Source organism: Orbicella franksi, chromosome 5 (assembly GCF_964199315.1).
Source record: "Orbicella franksi chromosome 5, jaOrbFran1.1, whole genome shotgun sequence".
In the NCBI taxonomy this organism is placed as follows: domain Eukaryota; kingdom Metazoa; phylum Cnidaria; class Anthozoa; order Scleractinia; family Merulinidae; genus Orbicella; species Orbicella franksi.
The window spans coordinates 2807465-2819608 of NC_138149.1; the positions used below are offsets into that span (position 1 = coordinate 2807465).

At 41.5% G+C, this 12144-nt stretch overlaps 1 protein-coding gene across 1 annotated transcript; it reads right to left on the reverse strand.

The window, feature by feature from the left end:
- Positions 1–117: 117 nt before the first annotated feature.
- On the reverse strand, positions 118–7111 carry LOC145486924 (TGF-beta receptor type-2-like). Its single transcript, XM_081465632.1, has 5 exons — positions 5228–7111; positions 4007–4060; positions 3543–3687; positions 2951–3078; positions 118–1935 (listed from the first exon to the last, which is right to left on the reverse strand). Exons 1-5 carry the CDS (start codon positions 5939–5941, stop codon positions 1795–1797), a joined length of 1182 nt encoding a protein of 393 aa, XP_081321758.1. The 5' UTR covers positions 5942–7111; the 3' UTR covers positions 118–1794.
- Between the last annotated feature and the right edge of the window lie 5033 nt (positions 7112–12144).

A 12144-nucleotide genomic window follows, 5' to 3' on the forward strand; every position in this document is an offset into this window, starting at 1 on the left:
CATTCATATGTTGGGGTCAATTGTCTGTAAAGCGCGTATGTGAATAACGCGGTATTGTTCTCTGTTGCTTGTGACGCGCGCCAGATACAGGGATTCTCAATGTAGGGGCTTTTAATACGTACATATTTTGTTAGGTCAAGATTTCTGTTACGATACAGATGTCATTCGAAAGAATGGTCTTCGTTGTCACGACAAACCCAATCAGCCCATGGATAAATCACGCCTTTTTTTCAACGAGAGACACTTAGAGCAACAGTTTTTCGTAGCTTCCCGCATTGCTGTTCACATTGTATAAACGAGGCAAACATCATGTCACAAATCAGGCGACGAAACAACATGGCTTTGTAATTGTGAAGTGCTTCGAAAATTCCTTGATAGCAAGGTCACGCAGCTGCTAAACATCTTTTTGCTTTTTGTACACTTAATATTCGGTTGGCCATTACTACAACCAGATTTGATAAAAGTAAAAGCTATATAATGTCTTAACTGGAACCATTAAATCTTCTACCTACATCTTTCTTGGCATTTTCAGACTGGTAGATTTGATGGATTTGCGTGATTTATTGATAAGAGGACTTTTTTATGGCATTCGGAAGCTCACACTGGCTTGCGTGACTGTCTGGCGTGCTATAACACACACGTCACGCACCTTAACCCACATATGTTATTGTAAATAATGCAATGCAACACTGTCTGTCGATTGTAGGTATTTTTAAGTATTTATTACAGCATGTACAAATAATATCAGATCTTTTTGTTGACAAAGTATTGAATTAGTAAACGAAGTTTCCATCACCTTAAATAATTGAAAAAATTCGTTAGAAAAAGAGGAAACATCTCACGTTGCGTCCGCACTACGCCGGAGAAATTTGAAAACGCAGCTTTATTTCTACGGTTAGGTCTACCGCCCACACTAACACGTCACGAAAACGGGGCTTATCGTAAACACTATTCAAACTGAAGGACTTTGAAAACGCCGGCTTTGCGCTTTAGTGTGGACGGAAAACATTTTGAAAACGGAGCTTTTCGAAAACGCCGCTTCAAACCGGAGGAATTCGAAAACGCCGTCTTCGCGTTTTCGTGTGGACGGAAAACATTTTGAAAACGGAGCTTTTCGAAAACGATGACATCACGATAGTCATGTGATTTCCCTGACCGAGTTTTCCTCAAACACAAATCCAAAATGACCGGTAATGGTTGCGTTTTAAAATTCCTCCGACGTGGTGTGGACGGAAACCATTTGATGCGTTTAAAAAGTGGAACCTCCGTTTTTAAATTCCTTCAGTATAGTGTGGACGGCGCCTTAGGCCAAGTTCAGACGCCGTACTTCACATGGACCGAATCAAATGCAAATGAGAAAAATCCTTTGTTCTCCCTCATTAGCATTCGATTCGGCTCATGTGAAGTACGGCGTCTGAACTTGGCCTTAAACACACAAAAAACCACAGAGGCACTGGCAACGAGAACTACATCAAACAAAAGGTTTACTGAGCAGAACAATAGCTCTACACGTGCGTTACAAATCTTTGTACATTTCTTTGCCGTCCTCTGCAAAACAACAACGTGAAATGACTAAGTGCTAGGTATTCTGGAGAACGCGAACCGACGGCGGCTAATTTTTCGTATTTTGAACGCTGGCGTTACATATTTAGCTTGAGCAAGCTCTAGACATTTCTTATTTGCCTGGCTACAAAGCCCAGTAGTTCATGGCAGAGGAACATGGGGAGGTCTGTCAAGGTAGAGGCCCGATAAAAGGACCATTTACGCTGGCACCAAGTGGATTATTCTGGGAGATCACTGCGTCTTCGTCAACAGTTCTTTGAGTCTCAATTGAGCGCAGTCGGCCGTTAGTCGAGCCTCGGGGTCTGGATCCCAGCATTCCTGCACTGTCTGACAAATCAGTTTCACGCCCTGTAGCGAGAGCAAAACAAAAAACTCTCCGTTGTTGTTATCATTTCAAAGTAGAAAATATACTGAGATAAATTTCTAGTTCTATATTATCCAGTATTTGGCCGTGATCAAGGATTGTGGGTGAGTTCATGCAACTTACAGAAGCAAAATTAAATATAAATTAAAGCGAACTAGCGTGTACAAAAAGGTTTGGGTTTATCTTTTTACCAGTGGAATGGCCACCATTTAGTTTGTGCGTTACGTATATTGATCTTCAATAAAGACAGTTTGCTATCTTTCGTTCTCACAAGGCAGGTTGATGCTGTCAACCTGTTCTTTACATTCAGTATTCCTTGCCTAACCTATACTTTTATTCCTGGTGAAAACCTTTAGAGCCAGACAGTAAGCTACTATCTTAAGCCTGGTTTTAACTAGCGACGCAAGCACAAGCGCAAGCACAAGTGCAAACACAATAATTCTTATTTCACCGTAAAAACGGTCTTGACACAGGCATGAGCGCAAGCACAAGCACAAGGAACAAAATTTTCTTTTTCTTGTGCCTGCGCTTATGCTTGCGTTTGCCCTGCAACAAGTGAAAATGAAATACCGCTCAGGCATAATAAAAACACAAGGATATTTACCACACGTGGTTATGTTTGGCCAGTGAAAACACTGTATCCAGATTACCTGCTTTGCTTGTGCTTTGCTTTGCTTGTGCTTAAGCTTGTGTTTGCGTCGAATTTCGTTTAACTTGGGTCATCCCTATTCTTTTGCTTGCGCTTGTGCTTGCGTCCTTAGTGAAAACCAGGCTTTATAATTTCTCCTTTCAATCGCCTCGCATGTATAACTATGAATGGTTATCTTTTTTCAATGCCATTGAAAAGCCGTAATCCACTTGGATAATTGGACGGAATCGGTCATTCCACAAATAACACAGACGGGTTGTGTGACTGTACAGTACCATTTTCACTGAAAGCATGAATACGTTAATAGTTACTGGCGTTTTTTTTTTTTTTTTTTTTTTTTCATCCTACAAGGTTCGTTCCCCGGGTAAAGTTACCTCATGCTCAGTTCCTGGCAGGTGAGGTCTACACTGCTTTAGTGCAACAACTTCAATCATATTGTTCAATGTCACATCAGTGCCAACCGTCTCTGCAAAAGGTAGGTGATACTCATCGAGACGCGCATCTGAAAACAAAACATTAATTCGCTCTTCTCGCTCAGAAGTCCTTTACATTTATTTATTTATTTATTTATTTATTTATTTATTTATTTATTTTCTTAAGTAACGAAAGTGTCGGGTAGAGATGTGCTCAAAGGAAGGACCAGCTAAATGAACAGGGCCCATCTTTGTCTTTTCTCCATAAGCTCCGGTCTTATGGGCCACTCCTTGGCTCGTATGCAGACTTTACCTTTCTTTACCTTATTCGAACTGTGAATCCTCTCAATATTAAAATTTGCAATGAAGGGACCAAACAGTCCATCTCACAAAGGGTTTGTAAGAGTTTTTGCTTGTTATGTTTGCTAAGACACTGCAAAAGTTAGATGCGTTATACGTCTGAGACGTATCGTTCGTCTTCCAAGGGAAATACGGCTATTATTAACCTTTTTGCCTCACTGAGCAAGTGAGAGGGTGACAGTGCCGTATTTACCTGCAACCTCGCAACGTGAAATGATCTCCCAGAGCACCAAGGCCATTGAGTAGATATCCATTTGCTTAAAGGCGTCCGTGCTGCCCAGGTCCGCAGTTGCAAGCAGCTCCTCAGGAGACATGTATCTATATGTTCCCACCTGTATCTGTTGAGATCAGACGCCGAGTCAAGCCTGGTCCCTGGGGGGGGGGGGGGGGGGGTGAAAAGAGCGGTTTTGCTACCTCTTAGGGTGTTCAGGTACACAGCGGGAGTCCTGTGGTATCTTTTAGGGGGTTGAACCGAAACAAATGACAGGAGATAATGTGTTGTTTTAGAATTGGTACCTCTTGAGGGTAAAAAAATCCAAGCCACGCCCACAAAACAGGATTATGGTGCCTTTTAGGAGTTCTTTTCAAAATTTCCGACGAGCACCCCCGTCCTTTTTACATGGGAGACCCCCCTCCTTGGACCTGGTTCTGTCATACTTGCGACATAACGACATAAGGACGTTTTGTAGTTATGTTTGCGGAGTGAACATGCTGACATAATGACATATTAGCAACATAACAGCATGAACTTAACGACATGCACATACAAACACTGATCTCTTCCTGGTTCTCATTACCGATATAAGCGATATATTTTGTCGTAATTCATTATGTCCTTATGTCGCTAGAGTGACCAGACCTCAGCGGAATCAACAACGGTGGACTCATGCTTAGTGCTCTCGACTCAGGATCGAGCGGTCCCCCGGGCCGGGTTCGAGTCCTGGCCGGGGACATTGTGTTGTGTCCTTGTGCAAGACACTTTCACAGTACCTTTCACCGCCCAGGTGTACAAATAGGTACAGGCGAACTTAATGCTGGGGGTAACCGTGCGATGCACTCGCATCCCATCCAGGGGGGAGTGGAAATATTTGTAGTCGCTTCATGCTACAGAAACCGGGATAAGCTCCGGCAGATCGGCCACTTGGCTCGTATGCAAACTTAACCTTTTACCTTTATTGGACTTTTACAAGATGAACCAAATTCTACGCTATGATTGGCGAGCCAAGGGGGTCGAGATTTTCCGCGGTATTCCGATAGAAAATGCTGTCCTGTATGCTATATAATAAACCCGCTATTGACCAAGGGTAAGGGTTAATTTTCATGTGTACCCTCGACTTAAAGGGACACTGTCACGATATATTTGCTTAAAACTGTTATAAATTCACGAAATGGTTCCTAAATTTATCTAATAACAACTTAATTAGCTCTAACTAAATGATTAAAAGCAATTTCTTGAAGAAAGTCCACACTGCAGCAACATTTTTCAGTTGCAAAATTTCAACGATTTTCGAGCCAAACTTGAAGCTTTGAAAAACTGACATCCGGACGCTTTATGCGTTTCTATCCTCGCCATCGTTAGCCATCCTCACTTCCTAATGGGTTCAAATCATTTGTCGAGTACTGCCCTACAAAATAAAACCATTATTGTTCAGCTTCCAAAGATCGATATATGTTTTCGAGATTTCCAAAATCATGCTAAAATTTGTGGCAGTGTCCCTTTAAGATGACTGGATATTAGCCTCGGTCTGCCTGTTTATCGATCTCGACTGCAACTCAGTTCATAAACACAGGCAAAAAAAAAAGATCTTAAACATGACTGAACAAGATGATAAGTCGCCCAGTACCTCGCCGTTGTAATACAATTTAGAATTGACTTACGTGTTTGCTTTCGTCTTCAACAGAATTCAAGAGCACTGCTAGGCCGAAATCTGAAATAACACTGGTGCCATCTTTTCTCACAAGAACGTTGGTGCTTTTTAAATCTCGATGAGCAACAGCGACTTTTATACCACCAGCTTGAAAACTCTCAGAGTGAAGGAATGCAACGGCACTTGTGATACCACTCGCTAATACCACAGCTTCACTCCAACTCAGAACTTTCTTCTCCAGATACTCCCGAAGAGATCCATTCTCGCAATACTCCATTATAAACCATAAGGGATCGTTGTCTTGGTCACGAGCTTCCCTCAAGGTTGTTAGCTTTGGAATATTTGAATGTCCTACCGACAAAAGTTCATATATGTTGCGCTCTTTCTGCCAGGCCGAGATGGATGTTATTGGGAAGATCTTCACCGCAACGAGTTGTCCCGTAACACGACCCTTCCAAACAGTAGCACATCGTCCTTGAGAAAGCACTGTCTCCAGCGCTACAAATTTGTTTAGTTCAGCATCCTGAATGATTCTTTCATGATCACTATTGAATTCACTTGTAAAAGAATCTTCGACGACCTCAAACAGTTTTGTTTCCAAGTGGCCGTTGCTGCATCTGCGAAGTCGAGCTATCAGCCCGGCAATAAGTAACGGTAACGGGACCGCAGCTAAACTGATCCACACGATGGTGAACACCCTGCTGGATTGTTTATCAGCTGGCATCACAGCTGTGGGCTCTTTTTCTTCTGTCCTTGAGGAATTCTCAGTGACATTACCTACGGTAAGTAGAGTATTATATTGTTAGCAGTGTAAGCAGCCCGTATTGCAAGTAATTGTATTTTCTGTAAGGAACTGTATTGAGTGTTGTATCGGCAGCATAAGTAACCCGTATTGTAAGTAACGTAAGTAAGTATTGTAGAACTGTGTTTTGTAAATTGAAATTATTAACATTAAAAAAATTACCTACGGTACACAAAAAATGGAAATGTGGTTTGGTGTGTACCAGGGAAATTCACATAAAGAGGAAGAAGACAGTGCAAAATTAATTCCCTTCGACAGACGCCTGACATAGTCTACACATCAATGACTTCGCATGCTGGAAATCAGAGAATTAACTCAATAAATGGATCCACAGCTACTTTGACAATGTTATGACGAAATTCATGATCAATAACAGGACAGACGCATGAAAAACGGAAGGCAGTAATGTACAGTACTTACGTTTCTGACGAAGCCGTTTCGGGTTTTCACTGCTAAGGGCTTGTTTCCAGTCTTCTTTGACTGGTTCAATGGGCTTTCTATTACAGTCAGTGCCCTGGCAAAGACAGGTTCTTGTTCCATTTAGAACTGTGGCTTGACACTTTGAGTTGAAATGAGAAGAGCTGGAGAATGGAGGAAGACGAAAACAGCTTGTGAACATTACCACCTTGTTGTTTTTCCAGCGCCATGTGGCCAGGCAAAGATCATTGTTTCTTTTACAGAGTTTCGTTCGGCGACAGTTGCTTTGGCAAACACCAGTTGATTTGCTGCAGTGTGCAAATGATTCCCGGCAGGACGCACATGATCGACTGCACTGTGTGTGCGTTATATCTGAAAATACGAGGAAAACTACATCGAACCAGGATTTCAAGTGAGAACTCAAGTCAGGATCGCGAGTTAGGATTTCGAGCCAAGATTTTAGACGAGGATCAGTTGGCTTTCAGTCTTTGTTGCTTGCTGTTAAGTTAGGTTCCTCTCCGAATTGCTCACGTCTAGCTTTCACTCCGGTTAATTTGCGGTCAGCGTTCACTTCGGATTGCTAACGGTTAACTGTTTCTCTGGTTTGGTTCCGGTTAGATTTCATTAGTTACAGCAATGCTATGTATGTATATACATTTTATACTATAATTATAAATCCACTAGCGTTTATCACGAATGCCGCTCTCTTATTGGCTACGCTTCTCACTATCTATTCTATTGTAGACAGTGAGTAGCCTAGCATTGTGTGGTTGTTAAAAAGCGGCCGCTTCTTCTTGTTTTCGAGGTGTCTGTGATTTAGATAAAGTTTTGAACGACTACTAGATTGATACTAAAACAATTAGATTATCTGCTCGACATTTCTATCGCGTGATAGTTAACTCAGGCTGCGCCCTCGTCAACTATCTAGAAATCTCGAGCTCATAGTCTCAGAATTATTACATGTAAATTTTGTGTAAAAATCACATAGATGTCATGGTACACTGTGAACGGGGACGGTCTCACTCTGTTCCCAAAATATAATCCTAATTCAAGATCCTGACAAGAAATCCGACTCGAAATGCCGTGCATCCATCGTTAGTTTATCCCTGTAAATGTAGATGTGGCTATTACACAGATCGAATCAAACTGGGGTATCTTCTTATCACTTCAAGTATAATCACTTTTCACACAGGTTAATTCAGGGTCGCTTGCCACCGTGTACACTGAAATTGATCCAACAAACGAGACTATTTATTGTGACAGATTCGATCACTTCCACTTCGTTGGCGTGAAACTCGCTTCCTTGGGCGTAATATAAGGTGGAGCCAAAACAGTTACTTCCTCTATTTATTTTTATCCATTTCTCTTGTTATTCGGCCCATCACTTATCTTTCTTCCTTCTGTGTTCTTCCTTCTAATGCACTTCTCGTGCTGATACTGTTAATCAAAGTACTGTTAGCAGTATTTTTGACCAGGCAGACTGGTTCGGGTTGTTCAGATAATGCTTTCCACGGATAAATCACTATCTAGTGGATAGCGCGGTTTGTTTTCTTAACACATATGAACTTGATAGCGATTTCTCCGGTGGATAGCGTTTCCTACCCTTCGAACAACTAGGGCTTGGTAATAAAAAGTATCGCTCATAACATGAGATATGTCTTTTGCTCTACAGATAAAAATTAGCATCAGTTTTAACTAGCAGGGGATAACATGGTAAATTTGATGCGTAGTGCCAACCGACTAACAAAATATAAATCCAAAAACCTCCATGAATTAACTTACCTAGAGCCAGGACGATTATCATAAATGTGATTTTCCTGGCTAAACGAGTGTTCACGTTAACCGTCCCTGTCATACTTCAAGAACAAACAAGACCTGTTGAGGTTAAGTACACTGTCTTATGAGCGTGTGCACTTTGAGTTCAATTCACTTGTAATGTGCGTCTAATAACAGACATAAAAGCGAAAGAGTTACACGTTTTTGTATACAAAAACACCTCGTTTAGTCTACACTTGCTATTAAGGAAAGAAATTATGCCCTTTGTGTATCAAATAGGGGCGCATGTCCACTTGTAATTGGATATTGACTTGAACAATTAACAAACGTGAAAGTGTTAATGAGCGTAAAAAGCAGCAACTTTGCGTGCCAACTCCTTCACGTACCTGTTTGCTCGCAAAAAAAACTCCTCTTTCAAAGCTAATGGTCGTAAAAAGAAATCATTCTGCAGCTAAGAGACTACAACGGTTAAATTAATTATATTAGTCTCGCTAACCATGATCGAAGAGCAATTATGTTAGTAATGTTAAGTTTGTTTGCGAACAAAGAGAGGGTCTTACGGAACACGTGTCGTCAGCGACACAAATTTAAGTGATTTCTGAACAATAGCCACGGTTGATCGAAAGACGACCAGCAGATATTTGTTCTTTTTAATCAACATATTTCACATGCAGGGAATCAATGCTGAAGATAAAAAAAATTGATTTGGAAAGCCAAAATAGATCAAAATATCCAAGAATACAGGATGAATAACTTTATCTAGCGTTGGTGGCTTTGCTTGTTTGTGTAGCTTTGTTTGTTTGTGTAACTTGTGGAGGTGCGGTGGTCTCACGGTTGGTGCACTTGACTCCGGATCAAGCGGTCTGGGTTCGAGCCCTGGCCGGTGACATTGCGTGGTGTGCTTGTCTAATCTCGTGGTATCTCCTCTACCCAGGGGCCCGTTTCCGAAGGTCCTAAAAAGCTTTCGCACCCGAAAAGACGTAGCAAAATCTCAAACCTTTAGAGCTGTTTTATGCACATATTCGTAATATGAGCAGACCTTCTCTTCATGCAAGAAGTTTCAGGCGTGTACATCTCTATGTCTTTAAATACCGATTAACTAATATATAAAAATGGCTTTCGGGAAACGGGCCTCAGGGCCGGGTTTTTCGAAAGTCGGTTAACGCTAACCCAGGATTAAAAGTTAACCGAAATATTAATTTTTCTTGTATAAAAATTTTTTTACTGCTTACATTTTGTGTAGTTTGAGCTTAGTCAAGCTCAGAAATGAAGGACAAACTGTACAGCGTAAATCCGCCCGGGGCGCTTGTTTCAAATTGAGGAGAAGACGGGGATGCGTTTATTCAAGGGGGGCCGCTTATTTAATTTTTCCAAATCTCCAACTGCGTGTAAACAACAACACAAGCTGTTTACCGACATAAAAAGCTGATCCTAAAGTTTAAATCGTGGCACCGTTAGTACTTAACGCGTTCAACGTGTTCACTTAACGTGTTCACAAACTGAATAGTGTACAAATCTAATACTACATGACGAAAACTATACATCCTTTGTTGTCTCATTACTCGTCCACAAAATGGGGGGGAGGGGAGGGGGCGCTTGAGCGCTTATTTTAAATTTCGGCTGATAGGAGGGGCGCTTATTCGAAGTGGGCGCTTATTCGAGGATTCACCAAGAAGTTGCAAAACTGAAATCCAAATTCTGGAGGTAACCCTGCGATAGACTAGCATCCCATCCATGGGGGAAAAGAAATACTCCTAGATGCTTCATGCTACAGAAACCGGGATAAGCTCCGACCTGGTGGGCCACTTGGCTCGAATGCAGACTTGACCTTGTGTATCTTTATAAATCGGAAACTAAACTGCAAGTGTTGTGAAACTTTTACCGTCTCAAAATGAACCCCTGAGAGATTTATGTTAAAGAAGCGGAGCTAATTTTTGAGGGACATCATGTTTTGCGCTATAAAAGTGGTTAAGTTTCCACTCGGCCAGATTTGGAGGATATCTTGTAACGTAAAATCCAAGGTACAAACAAGTATAAAATAAATCATGGTAAAATCTCAAAGTAACGAATTATTTAGTGGTTTCTGATGTCAAGCAGGGGCCCTTTTATTTTCGGTTTGAAGAAATCAATTTTGTTTCGTATGATGTTTTGCGTACAAGATTTCTTTGCTTGTCATGATATATTATAAGCAGTATTTTTGGAAGGTTATACTGTTTTGATCTTTTATTTATACTTGCGCCAAGTTCGTTTAGCCTGCAGACGCAGCCGAAATTTCCGACTCGTTTAATGGCCGTGAAAAAAACTTGAAAATCGGTCTTATTTCGAAGGCTACAATACAAGACCACATGCTGTTTTAATTTCATTTTGATATAAACAGCTGTGTACATGACGAAATAAGCCCTGTCAAAACTAAACTTTCCACATCAACGTTTCAGTCCGCAATGATTGCATTGTTTTGAGATGTTTAGTTTAATTCAGCTGACCCGCACGCCACGTGTCCACTGTGTTCACTAATAACAGCTCAGAGAAACAGACGATCCTGAAATTAGAAGATAAAGACCTTACACAATTGACAGCTAGACACAACACGCCAACATGCGTCATCTACTTGTTTGTCATTTAGTCTGTAAGCTGACAAAATAAAACTACAATTTCCACCGACCGCCGAGGTGATATCTACAAGGATTGAAGGCGATGGCCGATGAGACCGTACGGAAACTCAGCTGTCATCGATCAGCCTTTGGCCAGAAACAGGCAAAGTGATACGGAGGGTACAGAAGTTCAGAAGGGCGGCGAAAGGTATAGCGGTAGGAAGCCAGTTTAGAATGCTGCTGATTCATGACCACATCTGACTGAACATTATTGAGCTGCTCAGCAATGAAGGTCAGTAATTTCCTTTCGTCATCAGTTTAGTAAGGAAATATGAAAGCTAGAAAAGGGAGACATTTCTCGATCCATTGCTCACAGAGAGTTAGGGGACATTTGTAACTGTGTATGGAAAGAAAAACTCGTCACTCAGTGAAACGTGTCGCTAGCGCGCTGCGACTCGCTCAGCGCGTGGTAGGAAAATTCCGTGCAGTTCGTGGGTGTCTTTTGATGAAACGTTCTAAGAAAAGGAAGTCTTAAATGAAATGGAAAATATTTTTTATGTTTTCATTAAGTTCTGGTAACACGAGCGAATATTTTGGGAAACTAGAACAAGCTGTTAAAACAAGAGAGCTGCAGGTGCAAAATGCGACGACTGCTTTCGATTTTTTTCAGCCAGCGGTTTACCCCAACTCCATGGAAACAACGAAGGATGGCTGCCTCGTTCTTTTATAGAATATAAAAAAACAGCATTTTTGTTTATTCATGTTTTATAAAATAACAAGGATTGAACTAAAAGAAATGGAAGATCACAATCGTCCAAAACAAATGAAATCTACAGGTAGGTGCAGCAGATATCTCTATATGCGAGGTACAGAGATCATGAAAGGCAAGTTAGCGATTAGAAATCTTGAAAAAAAAATTGCCGAGCAGATAACTTATCGACATTATCGTTCAAAGAAAATCTCGACCCGTTGCCTCCTTCGCAAACGTATCCCCACACCGGGCTATGTGGTGCCTTACTGGAGATTTCGTTCCAGGTATTTGAGGGACATTGGAATTTTGACATTCTTATCAGGAGCATTGTAGGGCTGTTAGTAGCGCTGTAAGTTCAACGCAAATGAATGCCGCTTCTTATGCTCTCGCCCCAAATTCATCACCAAAGTCGTTCTTCTACAGTTCGTTTTGAGTCAGGGAATCACTAAACAGGGTCTGCCGCTTATAGGCCCCTACGGTTATAGGTCCATCTATCTGTAAACCAAAAAATACATCGGTTATAACCCCCGCCCCCCTCCCCGCTCGTATACAATACCCCCCCTAGCTTTCCTTGTTTTGAACTCGCTTCA